Here is a 24763-nt window from a genome sequence, read left to right on the forward strand (position 1 = left end):
AAAAAACAGCTGAAAACAGTGGAATGTTGCATGAGGCTGGATGTACCCATCCACGCTGAATCACCAGTAGAAAATGGATACTGAAGTGTGTTTCTTTGGTGTGTGTGTTTGCATCACTTAATCTTCAATTCAACATTCAATTAGTACCTAAGCTGCAAAATGGATTCTGCCTTTTGTGACAAAGCTGATCGTAACTTAAATAGGACACGATAGAAATTGGTTTCTTTTAGTTGACTCTGTTTGAACTGTGACTGAGACCAGAGTTAACTCCGCGTCTTCTGTACCTGATGTTGCGTCTCATGTGCGCAGGTTTGGAGCTCCTCTTCTTGGTTCCTGTCAGGGCCGAGGGAGGGGTGGGGCTTTGGCTTGCCGGCCTGGAGTGGGGTCTCGACCCGGGCTGAGAGGAGGGAGGGTGAGCCGGCGTCTCCGCCGTAGGTGAGGTAGATGGGGGAGGGGTGCACTGCCACACAGCAGGGTTGCCGCCCTGAGCCTCATTCTCGGAGCTGAAGGAGGCGCTGTGGGACTGGTCTGCAAGGGGAGGACAAGAACTGTCAATTCAGGTTTAGCAACAAAAGTTTAAAACTCATACAATATAAAATAGATCCTGAATGGAGTTCCCACAGATCTTCACCTGCTTTGCAGTCTGAATTTAATGGTGATGTCAAACTGTTGCACATAAGAGACTGACAAACCACAGCTGTAACGCCACCATCTTAATTTTGTGCAGGTCAGAAGATTGAAGGGTTATTTACTTAACCTGTTAGTGATTTTAATGTTGTGGCTACCTGCTACTTCCCTCGTCATATATGGGGGGAAAACACAAAATCAAAAATCAAACTGTTTCAGGCGCTACTTTCACAAACAAGAAGCATGCAGCGCTAATGAAGGTCAGAGCCACAGAGGATTTTGGAAAAATCCAATGTCTGCAAAGTCACAACAGCTGAAAGGCTTGTATAACAGAGTGTTTTATAATACTTTGATGACTCCGGGGAAATGGCGTGAAACAGCTTTATATCTCAAATAACTAAAATAACCTAATACATTAGAAACTTCCATATTCACGGCACTCATTATCATTAAGAGCTTTCTTTTAGCCATGTGCAGCCACCTCCTCTCTGTTCTCAGAAATGAGCCTACACTGAGCTGCACACCTATTAATTATAACTGCTGGTGTCATAAATCGTTAAACTATTAGGTGATTGCAGCAATCTCAAGTTGAGCGTGCTGATCCTCCCATTCGGTTGTTTTGTTCACCTTTTCTCTTTTGTGCTGGTAAACACATTTGTCCATGTACAGACAAAACGGACTGGAGCAACCAGAAATTGAAGACCTAACGTTCCAAATATACAATGACCTGGTCTCTCTGCTCAACTAGCAGCTAGCAGCTCCTAGCCGCCACAAATAATTAAACTTTATTTAAATGGGTAAATATAATGTTGGTCACAAGTTTTGTTAGCAATTATTAGATTTTGTAGTTATTGCCTTTGAGCTTCTTTCCAATCATGGCTGTATTTAAAATGGAAACTTTGACCGGTGGATGGCAGCCTGTCAGGACTTAAGTTTTCAAATACAACGAACAAAGTTCTTCTTAAAGTGCAAGAGTCGAAACAGTTTTCAATCCAAAAAAAAATCACAACTGCGCTCCGATTGCTCAATTTCAATTCATCAGTGTTTTTTGCAAACTTGTCTTAAGTTCCACTTCTGTTTCTTCTACTCTCAATCTGTCTGGAATTCACTTTCACCTTTCTTCTTCTTCTCTCCTCCTCCTCTCCCTCTCAGTTGTTCTGCCAGAAACACACTGAACCAGATCTGGGGCTTATGTAAGAGCTGGATCATAAATATGGATGGCTTATGAAACACAAGACAGGACACACACACACACACACACACACACACACACACACACACACACTTTAGAGGACAAGTGTTCACATGGGAATATGAATCAATACATAAATATCCAATGCACACATGGAAACGTAAATGGAGGCTGCTATGAGCTCACTGCGAATTGAAAAACAACTTACATAAAACGCCCCTTCAGTCCATCAGTGCGATAACAAACTTCTCGATCTGGCTGCTAATGACACCAGCTCGTCTCAGCCCTTAGCGTGTCTGTGTGAGTGTCGTACGCTTGTGTGTCTCATGTTACCGCTAATAGTGAAATCAAGTTAAGAGCGGAAAAAAACTCAATACAATCACAGCTTTCAAGGGTTCACAACCTTTTTGAGATTTGAAGATACAGACCACAGCCAGATTACAGATTTAAAAACCCCAAAACAGGTCCAATATGAATAGAAATCCCCCCCTGCTATCGTCATGAGGGTTTCATGAGGAATTTCCACACAACTATTAATTCACGTGTCCGTGAATTCTCGTGTGTCGGCACCAGGTCAATGTCTGCCCTCATCCAATAGAAATCATCACATCTTTAAAATATGCTGACACACAGTTATCTATAAACACTCCCCCGGCTCCATAATGAACTTTATTTATAGATTTTTTCAAATCAAAGTCAGTCAATACTTGAATTTATGACCAAATACTGGTAAACTCATTCCCAAAGCATTATGTTCCCAAAGCATGTTAATCATTATCTCAGCATTATATCAGTTCGTGGTCATATTAGCATCAGGTCAAAGCCCTGCTGAGCCAACCTGCTGCCTTATAGAACCAAAAGCCTGCAGACTGCACAGCGCAGACAGTAAGCTTTGAGAAAGGCATAAATGAAGATAACAAAGCACACTATAATAAAAGGAACTAAATGAAAAGTTCTTGACTTGAAGAGCTACAGTAGAAAATGAAACCAATCACATCTGTGATGTCTTCAACCCAGTCACGTCAGTTTTTGGCTTTTTAATCCAAGGTTTTGACTACGTTCTTTCTACAGGCACCATACAAAAGCCAAGGAATCAGACACCCACTATGACGTCTGTTCAGTCGTTTGTGACCGACATCATTCTATTGTTTGGCTTTAATTGCTCACCTTGTTCACCACATGCTTTTTTCCCCCCTCCATTCACTCGATTACCCTGTCTACCCTGAATTTCCCTCCCTTCAACCTTACACAACAGTTATATAACAGATCCTGAAATGCACAGAGCCTCAACGTCACCACAAACACACAGACTGAGGGGGTGGGAATAGCAAGGGAAATAGGAAAGGGGACAGAGATGAAAGTGAGGTCACGACTGAAAGGGAAAGAGAGATGCACTTCAGTGCGGGACGGGAAAGACAATCACGGACATGTTAAAAAAAATAAAACACAGTGGTGTTTGGCACACACACACACACGCACGCACACACATGCACACACATTCTGGGAAACAGGGTTGTTTTCTTCGGGGTCAAGAGGACAGGACGTTCAGGAACCGTTTGCCACAAAGACAAATATGATTTTATTAGTTGATAGACACACCCGCCTCCACACATGGCGTCACACTCGATTTGCGCACTACCCGATCTTGAGGTGACTGTGTTTATCCGAGATCTATTTCAAGTATAAAGTTTGCTTTCCTTAACAGTGAATGAATGAGCAAGCGCGCACAAAGCTCTGAGGGCATATAAGGCCAGGGACTGGTATGCACTGCTGTGTTTGTTCTGCCCTCACTGATGCTGTGAAATCCATTGTACTAGCTCTGTCTGTACAGTGAGCAGTGTAAAGTGAAGTCAAATGAAATGAACATTTCCAATGTTTTCCAGTGTGTGTGTGTTTTAGTACATATCATGCAGCACGAACTAATAAAATTATTGCAAATAAAACCCCAAAAAAAAAAAAAAATAAAATAACAACACTGACATAGCACACCGGTTTTCACTTAAGAAATAAAAATGTGGTACATAATTGCCATTTCCAGTAAAACTTAAATAGAGAATGAGAATTCACTGGAAGGGGCCATTAGCAGATTGGCTACAGTTACTGAGTCCAAACATTTAACGGCCCTTTAATGGTTTTACTGGAGAAATTCATCTTGTTTTTATGGGAAAAGGACCTCCGGTTGGCTTTGAGAGCAGCTGGAAGACAAAAGGAGACGCAAACAGCATCCGGCTCATGGTGCTTTGCTGTTTGCCATCTGATAATGTGTTTATAATCTTGAAGGTTTGAAATGGCAAAAAAATTTAATTCTCCCATTTACTGTTTTTAGTGCAGTGTCAAAGAATAAAGTACGTTTGTCTAACAGATTACAAAAATAAACTTTACTGCAGAGATACTGTGATTTATTAAGTAATAACCGAAGGAATTTTAACAGTAGCAGCTTTGAACACAAGCTGCTATTCAGCCATGTCACTAGTTTCTAAGGGAAGGGAAAAAGATTGCACATCCACAGAATATTTACCCATTCTCTATATCCTCTCATCGTGTCACTAGAATATTAACTGTTTTTTGTGGGTTTAAACTCAACTTTGACAAATTAGAGATGTCAAGGTGAAAGCCGAGCTGGGACTCTAACATGAACAGAAAACAGAACACCGTGCAGCTGTAACAGCATGTTTCAGAGAGCAATCTGGAAGCTGTCACGATGAAGTGCCTCTCATATATACAGGAAGATGTACAGACCCATACACAGACTCGCGAACGCACACATGGGGGGAGAATCTCGTCGCATTACGGCCCGACAGGTTATACAACACGCTCGCATAAATGTGCAAAAATAACTTATATAACAGATAAACTGTTCAATACTCTCTGCCGAGGGCCCGAGGAAGCAAAAGCCTCTCCTGAATCATGCTTTGCTAACGTACACTTGCGTCTTGAGTGCTGTGCTCATAACTCTGTGAGGACGAGTTTGGAAGCACTCCAATCAAAATAGCCGGCGAAGATAAATGTCATCGGCTGCAGGAAGTCAGACACAAACATATTACATAATGCAATATGGATCGCAATTGCATCAAATGGCCTTTGCTTTGTGCCTCATCACCTGATTCCCTCCAGTATCAGCAACTCCTGCCAAACTGCTCACAGATTCAATTTCTCAGGTCTATTCTCCATTATGTCTAAAAACCAATAACCTGTCAGTTACAAGGAAGCAGGAAGTCCAGTTTGAGTAGCATATTACCATTTGGTGGCTTATTATTTCCATGCTACTTTCCACTTCAGCACACTAAAGATTTTATTTATGATTTCTGATGAAATTAACATAAATAAATCTCAACACTAAAGATTAGTGTTGCCATGAGTAGGAGAAAGGCCGATTGGTATTAAATAAAACAGCTTGATATCTAAATAGTGGATGATATTCTAGATGTACAGTTTATTTCGCAACCTAATGATTTCAATTGAAGACAGAGGTTTACATGGCATGTGCTGTAATTGTAAAAAGTGGGATTTGAAGGGTTTAGATGGGCAAACTAGGAGATCGCACCATGTCAAACAAACCCTTTTCTGCATTATTTTGGGAAGATTTAAAATCGGCACATATTGGAGAACACATATAGTCATACCAGCATATCTATACACATAGCAGACCAAATATGCTCACTCAAAAGAGCATAAACATGTGGTTATAGCTGTAAGAGTTTTGGAGGTCCATGAGATGTGGTAGACTTGCATATCTAACGCAATAACAACAGAGTTTGTCACACACTGAGAGCGTAACCCCAAGCGTCACACCAGCTTTTATTATCAGTATGTTTTAATTAAATGATTGCTTGGTTCATGAGAATCTGAAAACTCTTTCAGTTCAGAACATGAGTTATAGCAACCCCCCCACACACACTTCAAATGCAGTAACTACACAGTTTCAGTTCTGATCTAAATTCAGCGTCCAAGACCCGCCCACCGAATTAAAAAAAACCCTCCCTTGTGCAGAAGGCCAGCTGAGGCGTTATCTCAAGGTGAGAATCAGAGTTGGTGAGCTGATTGTTGCTAGGTGACTGATTTAAACCATCAGTTTGCTGCGAAGCCACGAGGAGCAGAAAACAACTGTGACAATATGTGGGTAAAATGAGTCAAAGCAAAGTGTGAAACGTGGTGAAAGCTCAACCTCCGTCACGACAGAGCTGGGAAAGAAAGTAATTCAGTGTCTTGATGAAATGCTGACTCACCGGGACCAGCGAGCGTCACAGAGTGAGCAGCACCCGCAGCACATTTTCTAAGCCATTAATTCGTTTAGTTGGACACTCCCTGTGGGCTCGAGACCCAGCGCTCCTCACAAAAGACAACACAACATGTTCTTGAGAGATACGAGCCTCGACAGAATGCAAGGCCACCGGCAACAGATTCATGGTTGGTGTGACACCTATGAGTGTCTGAGTGGGGTTGCAGAGAAGAAACATCTTCTGCTTACCAAGTTTATGTAACCACATCAATGCATGTAAGTGTTTATATAACTCTTCGCACTATGCTGCCGAACATACAAACATAAGTGTGCCAAAGAACTCTGTGTGTGTGTGTGTGTTTATGTGAAGTAAGTGGCAACTCCTAATGTGTCAATTTCTTAAAGTGAGGAGGCAGAAGAACAGGAAAGGTTAAAACTACAGGGTTAAAAAGAGTAACCAAAGAGAATTACCTACAAATATGTACTAACAGCAGTATAACGCATCAGTCCCCTCATAAAGTCTTGTTTTTCTCTAGAGCGATTAGTGGTACAGGCTGTTTTCTTGGCTCTGAAAAAACTGACAAGTTAGCGATGCCAAGGTTTTGCCCATAAGTGAGAAAAACAGATGGCGGACTGCAGATTCTTCTGTAATCTGTCTTTGCTTCTCAAAAAAAACTTCTCTGGCAAAAAAAAAAAAGATGGATAGAAATCTGGACCTTGAACTAAAACTGGGAGTAAAGGTTGGTACTCTCCGAAGTCGTCGAGTACCATTTTCCCGAGCTTCTCTATTAACAATGAACTGACGATGGCCCCAATTTAGTTTGAGATCCGACACCTGCATGAGATTCAATTGCATCTATAAATCATGACCTGAGACATCTGAGGGCGAGCTTAGAGAGATGCACACAAACACAGCCTCACACAGGAAATATGAGGTTCTGACCTACATACCAACTTCCATCAAGTCAGACATCCAAGGAATGGTGAGACCTGAGGATGTTTTTAGGGTCTAATGTCCTTTGAAGATTAAAACATTAAAAAAAACTTTCAACCTTTTTCTTGCCTCGTAAAAAGAAAGAAAGAAAGAAAGGCTGAAGTGGACAATCTGTCTGTGTCGCGACCCGTCATTGGCCAGCTGCTGTCTGTGTAAGCAGATTACAGATGATGGCACATATTTACTACTACGTGGTGGAGAATCCTCTGCGTCACACGTTTTACGTGCACAGAGACACAAACACACAGAGAGGACAAACTGTATTATTATTCAAACGTGGTATTCCAGGAAGTACATAGAAAATAGAAGAATAGAATATTTATAGTAACAGAGCATCTAAATGATTCATCTAATCGTCTCATTTAACGCTGTCCCGAGAGGCTCAGCTGGACAAGTGCTGGTGGAAAAAAGAATCAATTTTAAACCCCTTTACTGAGAACCACAAATTCTCTTGCAGTTATTCAACATGTTTGGAAAAACTGCAATATAAATTGTGTAACATCACAGACTTTTAAAATGCCTGTAAAACAGGGCAACTTTGTGACGCAACAAGAATTAGAGGCAAGAAGCAAGTAGTAAGCCATGCTTAAATAAAAATGCTTTTTTGTAACTGGCAAGTTTTATTTATTTTAAAAGTGAAAAGCTATTTGAAATTAAGTGGGTTTAAATGCAATTCATGTATTGATATTTTTTAATTATTATGGCTATTCCTGACCATTTTTTCATTACTTTTTTTAAAATTAAACCTTTGTTAGAGTGCATACTAAACATTTGAGTCTACATTTGCTTTACTAGCTCATTATTCTGCAGGTGTGTATTATAAGTCTTTATTCAATTTCTCCACTCCAAATGCAGCTCTGCATGAAATCAGACATGCACCATCTTCACACTTGTCCTTTCCTGCTTCTCATTTTCTCACCCCTCCCCTTTCCATCTAATCCTGCTTCCACCTCATCGCACTCACCTGTCACTTGTTCTCCTCCTCCTTCGCTGGATTTCTTTCCTCATCAGTGAGTCTCACTTGTACACAATTGGCCCCATGCTGAGATCCATTTATAAAACAATTTCTGCTGTCATTAGAAGCTGTAATTCCATCGGTCTGACTTGCAAGCTGATTACTGGCACGATGCTTCATATCAAACAATAATGTGCTGTACGTTTTCGCTGATGATGCTGATGAAGGTTTATCCTCTACTAAAGAAATCCTGATCAGGACAAGCATAAGTGGATGGATGCATGGAGGGTATTTAGGTTGTCAAATATAAGAAACTAAAAGCTCGGGTGATATTTTTTTTAATAAGCGCTTATGTGTAAATAGAGATGAATTTGTCAGGGTAGATCCAAATATAATCACAGAAAACTTATAAGGCTTCAGTCACACAGACCTATTGACTGATCCACTACCCCCGTGGGAACCTCCAGTCTTGAGGGAAAAATGTGCATTCCCCAACTGGTTGCTGAGTGTTGGCGAGGCTGTTGCAGCAAAAACTTGCTGGTGATTGTTTTGGTCACCGGCAGCCTGCAGCAGTCACCTGTAATTTGCAAGGAAAACTTGTCTGCAAACACCTGCTAACCCACTAGCAGAGTGGTAGTAAAGCTTGAAAAAGTGTAATACAATCAACATAATGCATAATGCGTTCACCTTCAAAGTAAATGTGTCGCCTTACCTCAGCAGCCAGCTCGTTTCAACTGGTGCCCCTTAAACTTCGAAGACAAATGGTCTCTATTCTGTTCTGGTTTCTTAGTTTCCACATTTTCACCAAAGCCCTCTGCTATCAACCAAAGAAATCACGAGGACGTCTTAGGTGCAGCACCATATACCTCTTTGTGGTCACAGTCGCATTCCAGTACCAGCAAAGACGTTGGGGAATACACGTCTGCCAAGTGGCCCAATTGAAAGATGGCCAATTATTGATCTCGCATGTAACTGGGGGCTAAGGCAAGAGATAAAATCGTGAGAATTGGTACAAGTTTTTGTTTATTTTCACTTGTTTCTTGGCTGATGGCCTTCTTTGGCCTCCAATTTTCACTCAGGGCTAAGATTTTGCTTCACGCTAACTGAAAGCCGATGCAATTTGTAGAATTTCACTTGAAAATACAGGAGCACCGCAAGTGAAGTGAAGGAAATCTTTCACTGCACATTTTTAAATGACAAAATGCAGAAATCAATTTAAAAAAAATTCTTATTTCCTATGCTAGAGGTTCATATTTTTTTCTTTTAGTAGTAACCTGCCAGAAATCCAAGACCCTCTGAGCAAAAGAAATGAAACCATCCTCCTACTTGTTTAACTGCCATTATTCTTTTTCACTTCAAGTTAATCTGAGTTGGTATTGCAAACATAGCTTTAGAATTGAGATTAAAAATCGCAGTTTCAGAGAGGCTTGGAGATAAGATCTACCTTCATATAATGGCTGCTAAATTATACCATCAAGTGTGATTTAGGCTTGTCTTGTGGCCCAACTATTCAGAGATTCCTAGTAAACTAGAACATGATGGAAAATATGTGAAAAACCGACAAACTCAAAACAAAAAGTTTGATTGTTATCAGAAGTAAATAACAGCTTCCAGTTCAACATACTGTTTCGAGTGGAAACGTAAATGACGGATCCAAACTGGAGATGGGTCATTGATGAATATGTTGACAAGGTCAGTCTGCTGTGTAAAGAGTTAAAGTATACAAAAGACAAAACTTCTATTTGTGTTCAGGTGGAGGTCCAATAAGACGACCTGCTTTATTAAATGACTTCCTGGCTTTCTCATTTACGCAGTCCGAGTCTCACAAAGGGAAAAAGTTGCTCCCCAACAGACAGCCAGGCCACCGCCGCTAAGGTCCAACGAGAAGGGACGCTTATGTAACTGCTGCCTCTGGCTGTTACACAACCAGCATGTTCACAAGAATCTCACGTCCTCCACACACACACATTAAAAGATGTAACGCATTGCAAGCACACAGAGCACACTCGCAAGAGCTGATGGTCTCACAGCGACGTTTAAAGAACATCTAGACTTTGAAACACACATACAGAGCGATGAGTGTGTCGGCATGATTTTCCACCTCGCTCCTGCTGTTCAGCAGCGTCCGTGCTGTTCTCTTAAGGCAAGGAGAGTGTCAGAGATTATTTAAGGTGGCTGGATGGAGCACAGACAGTGACGCTGGTGGACAGACTGCTTGGAAGAACATACCAACAGACAAACTATAAACTATAAAAAATGCAAAATTCTTAAACTTGGCCTGACAGTTACAGCTAGGGTATTATTTCTGCTTTTTCCATAGTTGATGACAGATGGAATAATATCTTGTTCCATCTATTCATCCACCTTATCAACATCTGCTTATCCAGGTAAGAGCGTACATTAACCAGGAATTCCCAGACCTTCCTCTTCCGATTAACCACCTGCCAGCCATCAAAAACACATCACCTAAGAGAAATCCAGGAGGCATCATGTCTGAACCACCTTAACTGGCTCCTATCAATGCAGGGGAGGAGTAGCTGCACGCTATATTTGCTTTTGTAGTCATTCACTCACTAGCAACAGATCATGGCCATGATATCAGGTAGATATATAGTCTGTAAATGCTTTCTTCTTCTGCAGTTCTAAACCTTTATAAGGTCATGTGACCAAATCAGAGATCTAAGCATCTGTAAATGATCATCACTGCAAATACATCATGAACTTCCTGCCAAATTAGAGCAATTTATAAGCTCATAGTTCAAATAAAAATATCGTCTCACTCGCTGTCTCTGTATTTTTTTGTTGTGGTTTATTGACCCCACCCAACCAAATTACAGCCAAATGCAGGAAAGTTTCTCAAAGTTTTTAAGTTGTTCTCCCGAAAGACTGACCGAGATTTAACTGGGTTACGTGCTCGCCATGAGGACGAAAATAAAATCTCAATACTAATGCTGAGCAACACACACGCACGCGCACACCTCTCTTATGTAAGACACTGCCCTGAATGAGTTATTAAGGCTGCTTTATTAGAGCGATGCAGGTGAGTTATGAAATGCTCCTGTTGGCAGCGATTCCGACGAGTGTGTCAGAGAAACGATGAGGCGGTGAGACGAGAAGACAGAGAGGAAAAAAAGGAGGTGGAGAGACAACGGCCATGTGATAAAGACGGCACAGCAGAGGGGGTGAGACGAGGTAGAACAGGCTGTTAGTAGGCCAGTGTGTCACTGCTGCTGGGGAGGGAGGCAGAGGAGGGAGGAGGAGCCAGAGGAGAAGGAGAGAACGTCGGGATGGTTCGTGCTGGTCACACTATAGCCTGTTACATAAAACCCTTATTGGCAACAGTTTGCACACAGTGTGTACTTTCAGCCTCTGAACACCCTGTGAGATATCTTCTGAGCAACCCAAAATCTTAACACTTTGGCACACAATGAGAAACATTTCAGCTAATGAACTACTGGTCACAGCTCCTCCGGAGGTGGAAAGAGAGCAAAACTCACGTAACCATTTCCCATTACTCCTCTTTCAGTACCAAGAAACATTTCATATTGTGAAACGCTTCGAGCTACACCGCAAAAGCACTGTTTTCTCTTCAACCCATAACGACTATTTAATTACATATCAATACAAGTAAAATTTATGATTGTGAAGTCGTTATAAAGAGACTGAAACAAATCACATTTTATAATCCATCCGTTATTCTTCCACTAATTCAATCCCACCTATTACGGGACGACAGGCTGGGTACACACTGGAAACATCGCCAATCTATCATAGGGCTGTTTTATAATTATTTGTTTATCATTTCAGGGACTTGTGTCTCTTTACATTTACCAATCAGGTTGTCAAAAAGAAGCTGAACAAATGATCACTGCAGACTGAAAAAGCACCTTTAGATTTCTAAGCTCGTTGTAATCTAGCCAATATTTAGTAGCAATGTGAAATAATGTAACCGGTATTGGCTTAGTGCAGGCACCACACCCATGACGTTCGCTATCTGATCAAAAGACTTTTGTACTGTAACATTATACAGCACTGCGGCCATTTAATGAGAGACAGAGAGAATAACTGGGGATTAGATGAGGTAAAACAGGACTTGGAAGTGGGGTATAAATTTCTTAAAAGGAAATCTGCTACCTGCTTTAATCTGTGGTCAAATTCTTTAAGACTTGAGAGAGAGGAGGAGTGAGGCACTCGGAAAAGTGTGGATGGGAGAAAGATGAAAAAGAGAGGTCACTCGAACCTGGAAGGGGAAATTTTACAATAAAGACAAAGAAATCTGCTGTACCAGGAAGATGAAAGAACATTTAATAAAAACTGCTTTTTGACAAAGAGAGCATTAGCCGTGTGTCCATCCTCAGCACCGGGGCGTTATGAAAGCAATCAGACTGCACGTGCTCCTGGTGCTTGGCCCGGACTCCAGTGCTGGCCTGAACAGGACGGGTTGTTCCTCCCCGGCATGCTGAGGCCAATTACGGCTGAACAGAGCAAGCAGTGCAGAACGATGGAAGAACAATCAGTACAAGCCTGTTCCTGTTTTATTGTACGACAGACTTTTTGCTGCTATTAAAATGTCAAATTTGTTTTCTTTTCACGGAAACCCTCTCTCCACTGACGGACGCACTGTTCTCAAATACACGCACGCACAACAGATTTAGGGAAAAACAGTGTGTCCTATTCTTTTTACCCTTCATCGCTATTTGACACAGCACAATCAGAGACATGACGAGGTATCTAGTGTCTCTTTTCATAGTGAGCCAAACGCCCAGAGCGATCCCATGAATTACGAGCATGCAGACAGTTATTTCTCCATAAAGGATTTTCTGTGAACGTTTTTCAAAAGGGAACAAGAGGAGAGTCAGTGGGCCGTGGTGCTCGCTAAGCAAAATTAAAGCACTGTTTTTAAAGTCTAAAAAAAACGCTTACGTGATCAGGCAGGTCCTGAATTATGAGCTGGTGACCTTTTCTGGAGACCTTAACAGTACCTGTTTTAATCTCAACAACTGCTGTTAAAACGTGTAAAAATCCCTGCAGCTGCACTGTTTTGTCTTTTTACTGCAGAACATTGGGCATAAAATGAAACAATGACTGACGTGACGCATAACTTTACCTTGAATAGTTACATTCCTATTGGGCACACTGCGGGAAGCCATTGTTTGCCTAAAGTGCCCCTGGAGGGCAGTGTCTAATTTATCGGAGGTTTTGGCATACGTGCAAAGACATCCGGACCAAGATTTCCGTTCACTGTTTGCAAATGTACATGGATCTTAAAAAACTAATAAAAAGCAGAACAAGGACAATCTAAATATGGTTTTAGGGCCACTCTGGATCCTACTTCATCCACACGATCACATGTTTTTAATATCTGTGAGTCAACTTTAAACTGAGCGCATGTGCAACAAGACTCACAAATCATTGCACTGTGCATCTAAATTCAGTGAAGACAGCTTCAAATTAAGACAAATTTAAGACTTAAAATCCTGATCTGACTGAAAACAAACTATTAAAGTTGACACAAGATTTGAAGTTTCTGATTATCTTGTGTTTGCTGGATAAACAGATGAAGAAATGTGAGCGAACTCAGAGCCTTCATTTTCATTCATTCCAGCTACAGCCGTTTACCCCCCTAACCCACTGGTCTGCTGAACCATATGTTTTCCTGCCTCCACATGCTCACACTTCCAGCATGGCCCGATCCTACCCCCGTCCGCCAATCACAGCACTGGCATTGGTTTAGGTAACCGTAGAGACAGCCAATCGGAGGCAGGAACTGAGATGACAACAGAGAGAGAGGCAGCGGACACGAGTGGGAGAAAGACCGGCTGAAAGATGGAAGGAAGATAAGAAAAATGGGACGAATCGAGCAGAGAGAGAGCAGCGATTGTAGACGGTGACTGAGAAGAGAAAAATAGATGAAACCAGAAAAGTAAATAGAAAGCGTGCGCAGATAGACTGCACACGCCTAAGGAGGTATAGATCCAGTGTTACACAACAATGTTAAGTAACTTAACGACCCTCAATCAACAACTGCTGCACATTCTAGTCAATTCTTAGCTGGTTTTATAACATCAAAGTTCCCCATTTCTCATCATCTTGCAGCTTCTAACTCATTTCCCCCCTCCGTGCACCTCTTCTCTGGCTTCTCTTCATGCTGCCTCTCCTGAAACAGGATGCAGAAAGGAAGCGCCTCTGCAGCCAAGTAACACTGTTCGTTATCTCATCAGATAAACTTCAGCGTACGCGTGAAGCTCTCTGTGTGGCGTTTTCTTCCTGTTCTTAAAGCATTCATAGCGCATACAACATTTACGCACCTCCATATTTTCCCCTCATTTCTTTCTAACTTTCTCCCCAAAGATTAATCACTTCCACAACCTCAACACGGTTCAGGCGAATTATGTCACCCACCTGCAAATGATTCCGATTCATCCAGAAGCAGCATGGTTATCAGAAACAGAGGAAAAGCTGGTGTCCTCTGCCTCCCTGTCACACTCTCAAAATTGCTTCCCCTTTCAAGGAAAAAAAAACTTTTAAAAAGAAGTAAGGAGGAGGTGGATCTTCCCTCCTCTTAGCCTGGCTTTACACTTAGGTGGGCTTTAAATTGACTACCTCAGTGACTGACTGACTCTCTGACTACTGGTCCACCACTGTGTGCTCCTTTCTGGTCAATAACAATGTGAATGTGAGGCAGAGGCAGCTAGGAAGGCTGGCAGCTGAAAACTTACATAACCCTTCATGCTGGAGCTGGGGCCCTGCTGAGGGGGGACTCCTACCACCGATCACCCTTCAATCTCCTCCCCTCGCTCAACTAAAGCTAAAAAAAACCCCAAAAAAACTGTCATATTAAACCACTCCCCCATAAACAGAGTCAGGAATACAAAGCATGCACAGAAGCAGGAACCATTTAAGTGTTCGTTGATGATTAAAGGCGTTACAACATCTCAGCAAGGCTTGTAAAAGTTGTTGCCTCAAAGATCAAATTACACATACATGTACACACAACCACACGTCAGAGGATTAACACGCATTACAACAAAGTGACTTTCACAGACTCTCAAACTTTAAACACCTAGTGAGTGATAATGGCCATTATAACTTTTACCGCACTTCAAGGCCCAAGGTGCACTCACATAAAGGAGACGTTCTGATGCATCATTTGGCTTTCCTGCACTAAACAGATCCCTCGAGATCAGTCTAATTTTACTGATCTCTAATTCTATATCAGTTTACTTTGTGGGTCACAAACTCATAGCTTAGTTTGATCCTAAGTGGGGCAGACTGGTGAAAAACCAGTTTCTGTCAGTGAAAAGAAGTTTACACATTTAATCCCCTGAAATATCCTAATATAAGAAATAATGCAATTTCAACAATGCGTCTCAGTTTTTCCACACGACAAAAAAAAGCTGTTGTAGTAAATAACAGAAATCTGTCAGCATGACTCTTTGGGCTTAAATTGTAAGAAATAAATGTTTAAATTTACAGAACAATATCCTGTATCCTGGTCGCTCACGTGATCCTGTAGTTAGAAAACAGAACGTTTCCGTTAATTCATAGAAAATGTCAATTTTTTTGACTCCTTGTTAAAAATAAATAAATTCTAAAGTCAATATAGAAAGCACAGCAACTAACTAACTATTTAATTGTTTATCTATTACTTAATTACTTTTTGTATAGTATGAACAGTCAGTGGGGAGGTCTTTATCCCCCATAAGGTGCAAAACTTATTAAAATACACTAAAAAGTAAAAATATGCCCTCCTTCATTTTCCAAAAGAATCCAATGGGCTGGATTGGATTCTGGCATCCAGGCCTTATGACTGACATCCCCAGTCCTGAGGAATACATCATGGAGAGATATGATTGGACATAAAAAATATCGAGGCAATGCACAATAAGGGTGTTTCAAAATAAGGTGAGAGAGCAATGCTGAAGTAAACTGCTGCAAATTTATAAGATAATGTGTTTATTTTCATTGCGCTCTATTTTTAATGTGTACCATCAAAATACACCTATATACTAAGCGCTGCAGTATACTGAAGGAAACATGGAAATTAGTGAAATGAACTTCACTGACTGAATACTCTTAATAGTATTCAGTCAATAAATTCAAATAATCAGTTTTGGAAATCCCACCTGTTTATAACAGATCTGAAGCCACTGAAGACTAAATAAATACTTTACTGAACCATTAACTTCACACAGTTCCACACAAAAACAACACCCGTTCATAGGCATCTCCCCGCTCCCACGTGAGATTGTTTTAAGTGCTGGACAAGTGACAGAGTCGCGACCCCGTGTTGACCCCACGGTGTGTGTGTGTGTGTGTGACAGAATAGAGAGCGTAGAGGAATGCCTCTCTGAAACGCTTTCAAAATAAGATCAAAGCTCACATCATCCATTACTGTACACACAGAACCCTTACATGTGTTATAAGACCGTCATTATTACTTCATATGCGGTTTCTGCTAAGAAACTCAAAACTGTTACACATTATATTACACATATTTTATAAAGACAGTCCAATACTTAAAACCGATTGTTTACTGTTATACTAAGAGTGACCTCAGTAATAGAACGCCTTCGAAATGTGTCGTTTTACCTTCCACACATTTTTAAACGCACACTGAAACATATGAGAAGTTTATTTGTGGATCTGAAACACTGTTGAAATCACTGAGTGGCAAACTCGTATCTATTCATATGGAGTAGAGTAAAGAAGCAAATGTTTACTCTACTAACCCCTAACCCTAACCCTAACCCTTTCTACAGCTAATGAATCCAATTTGTTACATTTTTTTAACAGACCTGAGGGAACACTGTTATAAAAACTTACAGGAAGCCCTTCATCCTGGATTAGATGGCTTATTACTAGAGCAGGGCAATATGACCAAAAATATTTATCACGATATACATTTGAAAATTTGCGATAACGATATAACTGACGATATAACTGACACTAGACAAAATACTTTACAACTCCACAACTTTATTAGTGCAAAAAAACCCAAAACATCAATGTATTTTCACTTAAACAAGCAGCTGTTTTATGTGAATTAAAGTTATATAAAAATTTAACAGTGTAAATGCAAATTCCTTGCTGACAACTGTTGAGACAACGCCGGTCTCTGTGATTCTTTTGGTCCTGGTAGAGATCACGCTGAGATGTTTCCATGTTTTACACAATCCTTTTATTACCCATTATTCTTACAGATGCATCTGGAGATCAGCACACTGCAGTCCTATTCTAAAGGCTGATCTCTAGAACTCCACACAACAGTTACAGTTATAACCTCTGGTCTCCTCCCCCCCTACAGTAAACACCCCCACAATGGAAATACACTAGTACAGTGGCCAAGGGTGCTTGACAAAGGATTGATTTTAAGTGTGCCGTATTTTCCAAAAAACACGGTAATAACGACGGCCCGCTAGCATGCTCTACCAAAAATAGTGCTTTGTTGTGTATCTGACAGACGAAAGCTAAACAAGTTCCACACCACTGAAGTTGCGTTTCATTCAACGATTTGCTTTCGCCGCCATGCTTTTTCCGACATGTGCGTATGAAAACAAAGGCACTGCACATGCGCGTTTTACCCATATTCTATCGCGATATTTCATTTTTCTATCGTTGCCCAAAATTATACCGGTATTACCGTGAACCGTATGATATGGCCCAGCCCTACTTACATATCTATATTATTGCTAATATATATTGTAATATATCTATATCACTAAAGCACTTCTGGATGGATGCAAACTGCATTTCGTTGCCCTGTACCTGTGCATGTGCAATGACAATAAAGTTGAATTCTATTCTATTACCCCAAAGACTGGAAGCTACTTATACTTTACAAAAACTGATTTGGGACGAGACACTTTTACATCAACCTCAAGAGAAAAAAAAAGTGAATCAGAAACAAGAAGAAAGTCTTACATAAATAAAATGACACAGAAGTCCTTGAAACTTGAGGCAAAGATACTTTTTTGGGGGGCAGGAACAGGAACAAGGACAACCCCTGTGTCTATTTCATAACATGCCTTATGAAACCTCTGAGCTCTGCTCTGCCTCAACAGCCCAGCTAAAGACTTGGCACGGCACCACATATAGGTCAGTATGATAGAATGTGTCTGCATTCGGACTGATAAAAAGACAGAGCAGGAGATATTACTGGGCTGACTGAGAGATTACAGAACAAAACACACGTGTGTGGACGAGACCAGAGAGAGAAAGCGGTAGAAGGAATCTCACACTGAACCAGTCAGTCAAAAGGTTTCAGCTACTCACCCATGTCATGTGGCTGCAACTTTCTGTATCCTAGTCTGGTGAGAGATTCATGCCTCCTCCTTATCACTCTCAGAAACTTATTCCAATCTGTGTGTGTGCTCCTTCTTCATACAGTTTACACACTTCCTCTGTTCTGTCTGAACCGAGCGTGTCAAAGTGTGTGTAGGTGTCTGTCTGTGTGTGCGCGCGCGTGTGTGTGAGTCACCCAGCACCTAGCCTCGTCGCGCAGCTTTACCGGCGCTCCACTGAGGACAGAAGACCATCGGGACAATTACAAAACAATGAGTCGTTGAAAACTGCCCCTGACCGCCGTACGTAGAAACACCCCCGCAACGCCACTGCGCAGCTTTTCCGTCTACCTCCTCCCGCCTCTCTCTGCTTCTCCCCTCCCCCAGCCAACCGACACAGGAGCCAGTGTGTGATGTCAGCAGGACACACCCACTCAAGGAAAGCTGCCTTAGGTAACAAGGGTAATGGGGTTCAACCAGGAAGAGATGGACAGAGAGGAGAAGATGAGAGGAAAAGAAGAGGATGAGAGATCGGGAAAGGGGGAAGAGGAGGAGTGAACGATCTGATAGTTTATGGCAGTTTTTATTGTGCTGATTCTGTTTTGCCCCAATGAAAATGAAATCCTTCAAAACTGATGTCAGAAACATTAGATGGGAGGATCTCTCTCGGTGTCCAAAAAGCACACATTTTATACATCGAATATGAATTTGTTTATTGGTTGGGATAGACTGGCGCCTAGTTTAGTAGTAATAAATGTGTAAATACAGATCTGACAAGCTAAAACGGTAACATATAATCACAAATCCACTTCAGCCTGATATATGATTGTGGACAGAGAGGGGAGGCGATCAATATGAACCGATAGAGAGGGTGATGCTGGAGTCAAACTATGGCTGCAAGATGCAAAGCTGAAACAAGGAGATGAATAAAGTCATGTGGTAGAACTTTCTGTTTGGAAAATTCTTTTTTTTTTGGCTCCTCGGGGCAGCATCGCACATCATTAACACTAATAAACACATCGTAAACACCGCAACTGCAACAAATGGTAAATTTCAGTGACACATAAATGCAAACACTGTCAGTGCAGATGAGACGAACTGTGGAGAGGAGTAAGAACCATGGAGGTGGGGGAAGAAAAACACAAGCCTGACAGGGTGGAGGACAAGAAAGAAGGGATGGAATAGAAAATGGCTAGATGTGTAATTAAAGGACAAGAAAAGTGGAAGAGCGTGATGAAAAGAAAGGGAAGAGGTCGTGTGGGATTACCCTTCACAGATCACACACACATAAGGTGAAAGGTCATAGCCCAGTCACATGGTTACACATACTAACCCACATTGTAAGGAAGTCTGGGGGGGAGGGGCAGCAGAATTGGAAATAGCGAGGTGGGGGAGGAGAGAAAGAGCAGGTAGTGACAGCTGGAACGTGAAGCCAGGACTGCCTGGGAACAAACGAGTACGCTCGCGCTCGCACACGGTCACCTTTGCCACACTACCACAGTTACGGTATCTACCCGAGCTTGCACTTCCCTGTTTACATAACCCAGATTGACCAACAGAGGGAGGAGAGAGAGAGGCATTTGTGCCTCGCTGTTTTCCATCTTCATATTCTGTTTGGCCAGGAGCTAGATGAAAAACTGAGATCCTTTGTGTGTTTGGAAAATCGAATGATATACGTTGGATTGATGTCATGAACCATTTAAAGCGCTGTATTTATGTCGATCATGAAAGCAGATTGGCAGATAATCTTTTTTTTTTTTATTCCCGAGTAGTTTGATCAGCAGGAAATTAGACTGGAGGATATATTCTAAACGCTTTTAACAATAAATAAATAAATAAATAAATAAATAAATAAATAAATAAATCAACCACCTTGTTATGCCATAATGTTATACTGCATGACCCATTTTACATAACAGAAGAAGAAAAGCAGCCTTTTTAAATCCACCCAATATTATAGTCTCACACTAAATGCATGTGTGTTCAGTGCAAAGTCTGGAAACAGCGTTGTTGCACAGTAAACAGCACCAAGTTTAAGAAAGATTGAGAGAAATCACGAGCTTCTGCTAACAGGGGAAGATTATAGCTGTTAAAAGATTAGAGTCCCAGAGTCAACAAAGAAGATAACTGCATGCATTTGACGTCTATATCCACACTGATTTTTTTTTTGCATAAACACTGCTCTATCACCATTTTTATACACATGCTGAAAGTCAAAACTCTTGTGTGCGTCAACCAACCGAGGTGGATTCAAGAAAGAAAATGCCTGTTGAAGTCTAATCAGACGTTAGCTAGTCTTTCTTCTTCTTCTGCCAGCTTCATTAGGACATTTGATAGAGACAAATTTTTCAAAAGCTCAGAATGGGTCTTAAAATAATCACAGCATTTTTTAAAGGTAGATCACATAAGCGAGATGATTTTTTACTTCATTTATTTTGCGAGTACACAATATATTCTGGAGTAGCTATTTTCAAAAGTCTATTTTATTTTATTTTATTTTGGTTAATTTAAATGTTTCTTTACCCTAGTTTTAGTTTAGTTTCAGTTGACCTAGTAGCAAATCTGTGTGATGTCATCTGAGAATGGTGCAACAAATAATTTCCTCCATTTACTGCTCGCATATGTGCATCATGTGTAGTTCCTGCGTGCTCTATTCTGAAAACTCACCTTTTCTAAGCCACATGGAGTATTTCCAGTAGTGGAAGTGTGCCTGAAGTGAACCCTTTCCTACTCTGAGTTATATTACAGAAAGGAAAATGTGTGAAAAAATGTCCAGCCCTGAGACTGCCAAAAGGTCTTGTGTGAAAATGGCTTATGAGGCAGGTGCATATGCAGGCTCATATGCATATGATTGCTAGCCATGTAGAGATATCCACTTATCTGCTTTACTGATGTAATCAGCACAGCCTGCAGTACCTAAACTTTCAATGTAATCAGTGTCTCCCATTTACCTGTTATTCAGAGTTGGAGCAAAGTCAGTTCTATTTTGGTTCCTTTTAAGAACCAGTCAACATCTGAGAAGCAGACATCTCGTTGCAACAAAAGCTAATTAGCATGAGACGAAGATCACAGCAGACAGAATCTTCTTCAGAAGCCACAGGCCCACCAGAGGTTGCAACAGTGACTTCTTAACAAATCTGACCACAGTCTGCTAGACTGGGGACCCATCACTTCCCTACTCTGACATATAGCACAGGTGCTCCTCAGGGATGCACCCTAGGCCCACTTCTCTAATCGCAGCCAACCAACCGACAAAATCAACTTAGTCATTGTGTTTTCAGTTGACACCACAAGATTAATACACAAAGGAGATGAGTCTGCCTACAGGGATAAAGACTGTAAACTGTCATAAAGGTGCTCCAACAGGAACCTGGCACTCCACACCTTCACATTACAGAAAAGCTTCTATCACAATGACATCAAAGTACTGAACTCTAGATCTGCACTCTCACCACTCAGGACATTGTAAAATATTGCTAAAGACTATGACATTATTTTTGTTTGTCCACACGTACGTTGACAAAATAAAGGCTTTTTATTCTATTCTAATTGGTGTGGTGTGGTGTCATGCTGCTGCAAAATGGTTGGCTACATTGGTCCTAAAGTAGCCCTGACGTTAACAACCTAGCAAACCATAAAGGTTTCTGTGACTTGATTGGCAGATTAATATAAACATTTATTTGAACAACAAACTTGGTTTGGGCCATTTCAGAGACCTGATGATGCTATTGGTAGACTATGGTCAACTAACAACAAATAGATTCAAGTCGGAAATGGCTTTTTATTATTGAGCCAAACACTGATAAACTGGCTAAACCTTTCCTTTGTACAAAGTTGCCACAGATACATGACATGAAAAGATATTGCAGTGCATATCCTTTCATTATCATCACCCATAAGTGGATGAGATGATCTAAAAAAAAAAAAAAAAGCTAAAATTTGACACAAGAACTGTGCTGTTAGACATGTCACAAAGAATTTAGTTAAAAAAATATGTTGAAACACATGATGTGCCCAAAAGCCTTTGCATATATTTGAAACATCATAGTGCAAAAAAACCCAAAACATAAAAAAGAAAAACTAAACTAAAGATCTCAAGTTTGGCTCAAGAATATCCACACTTCAAATCAGAATCCTGGGGTGAAATCAGAGCAGTTAGACATAGCCATGAAGAGGCTGTGATTGCACTTCTTTTAATTGCGGCAATTTACACTTTTGCCTTTAGACACGGTTATGCAACATGTCTATGAACTTTAATTTTTGAGCGTAGTGGACTCTTTAAGGTTGGAGAGAGGGACCTGTGACTAGAGGGATCAATCCTGCTGAGGAATATAAAAGAACGATTAATTCTCCATCATTACCTCCTCCAAGGGGCTGCTTAGGCTATGTTACACTCAAGGATTAGATCTGGTTTGGTTCAGACTTTAAAATTAAAATATGAAATTTGTTAATTCATTAAAATGATACTTGGTAAAACAAGAATAGTTCAGTAGCCACACGGGAACTACTCAATTTATCTAACGATGAATGAATTCACATCAGCTTAAAACGATTGGAGGAACTTTGAACAGGGACCAAAGGGACCTGGTGCTTAGACTGTTTTGTCAGCTGTTGTTTCGAAAGGACAAGAAAAAAACTCTTATCACCATCATCTCCCACCAAACAAGGGAGACATGTAGAATCAATGCAAAAACACACTGGAGTGGTTCTGAAAACACGTGCCGGCCTAAAAAGTTACAAAGACATTTCATTTTGGTCTTTCTTTTAATTTAACCAAGACTTCCTAAATTCCTAAATTGCCCTCTTATGGCACTCTGGTCATTTATAATGTAAAAACACCAGGAAATCCTCATCTTTGATGAAGCCATGACAGCTTATTTCCAATTTTGTAAATAAGTGAGACGTTACATGGTTTAGATATGTGTGAAAATTATTAAATCCAAAGATATATCAGGCAAAAAAAAAGTCACACCTGGATGTAACTAAATTAGGTAAAAGCCTTACACTGAATATGTGATTATTTAAAGTTTCAGCTGGCACCTTGTTATTTAACCCTTACTGATGAAGTTGATATGGAAGACGTTTCCTGTGGTTGCACACGACATGTTACTCTGTTTTAGAAATAATCGGTCTAGATTAAGCAAAGTAAACAACGATGGAGATTGCTGTAACTTCGAAAATTGGGACTGTCCAATATATTATTAAAACCTGGAAGGATAGCAGTGAACAACCATCTTTCAGATCATTCGATGATCTGAATGATCATGATCGGAGATATATAATCGTAAATAATATATCAATAATAATAAGATATAAAATAAATTGTAAATAATCAGCAGTAGAATTTATGCCTATGTTTAATAGTGAAAGTAGAAGCATTTCCACACACAATGTGAAGAGATTGGTACCAAACAGCTGTGTAGCCTTCAGAAAACCGCTTATCAGGGAGGCTAATCCGAAAAACAGCTTCACTTTGATAAGGAGCATAAAGATAGGAGTCAGTGGCAAAGGGAAAACTTAATGTGGCCTGAGGCACCCATCATTCCTACTGCCCCGCCTACAAGCCTGCGAGAGCAGTGTTTTGTTTCTGGGTTAGCTTCAGTTGGTGAGGTCAAGCTTTTGTAATGTTATGTGCCCAAAAAATGAGGTCAGCTGACATCTTGAATATACTGAATGAGCAGGTTTTTCCATCAATGGATTTTTGCTTCCCTGCTTTTTCATTCAGGAAAAAGCTGGTCATTCAATACACCCAGGTTTTTTCCATCAGTGGAAATTTTGGAGGGCTGCTGATCTTCCACATCGAAAAAAGAAAGCTGAGGTGGTTTGGGCATCTGATTAGGATGCCTCCTGGGAGAGGTGTTCGGGGCATGTCATACCAGACATCATGTCCATCAACACATTTAGAATTTAGAGACCTTCTGGAGAAGACTTTACACAGCTGACAAACTCTTCCATCATCAGTACAAGATCTTGACGGAAATCTGATTCCCCTCTTTCTCGCTGTCCAATGCCTTCTCATCTCATTCTTTGATATGCCAGCTCTACTAATGCTGGATGTCCACATTTTATTAAGTGCTGTAAATACTATCAAGTCAAATCAGCCTTCTTACTAATGCAAAGACTAACTTTGGCACAGATGGATTTATTCAACATCCTTATAATTTATTAGTCAGACTTGAACCACGACCAGAAAGCCCAATTACAGAAGAGATTTCCAGCATGTGTTTACTGCCTGAAAGCTGTGACCTGCCTGCCATCTCTCATTGAATAGCCTGAGTTTAAAAAGGTTAGTTTAGTTGAAACCCACATCTCAGCACAACAAAGCTTTGACTTCACAGAGAAACCATTTTAAACTGGAAATTTAGGGCAAAATTAAGATTTTAGAGCAGCAAAAAGCCATGATGGGTTTTTTTTTCTTAAATGTCTAATTTCAGGACCTTGAACATAAATTGTCAGAAATATATGGTTTGTTATTTCTTTGTTACTTTTTCCT

General features: G+C 40.7%; 1 protein-coding gene across 3 annotated transcripts in view; it reads right to left on the bottom strand.

Moving 5' to 3' along the window:
* The window catches only part of LOC102208045 (helicase ARIP4-like), a 51166-nt gene that overhangs the window by 15089 nt on the left and 11314 nt on the right, over positions 1 to 24763 (bottom strand). The window contains exons 1-2 of one of the 3 annotated variants that reach the window (XM_013910263.1): positions 18263 to 18498; positions 285 to 528 (exon numbers count right to left, since the gene is read on the bottom strand). In XM_013910263.1, the coding sequence (XP_013765717.1) occupies positions 285 to 528; positions 18263 to 18266 (248 nt within the window). In that variant the 5' untranslated portion in view covers positions 18267 to 18498. Of the gene's footprint in view, positions 1 to 284; positions 529 to 14389; positions 14681 to 18262; positions 18499 to 24763 lie in introns of those variants that run through there. The other 2 variants (XM_013910262.1, XM_013910261.1) reach the window with 2 other exon arrangements.

The sequence above is a fragment of the Pundamilia nyererei genome, unplaced genomic scaffold (assembly GCF_000239375.1).
Source record: "Pundamilia nyererei isolate P.nyererei 1_Seehausen unplaced genomic scaffold, PunNye1.0 scaffold00039, whole genome shotgun sequence".
NCBI lineage: Eukaryota > Metazoa > Chordata > Actinopteri > Cichliformes > Cichlidae > Pundamilia > Pundamilia nyererei.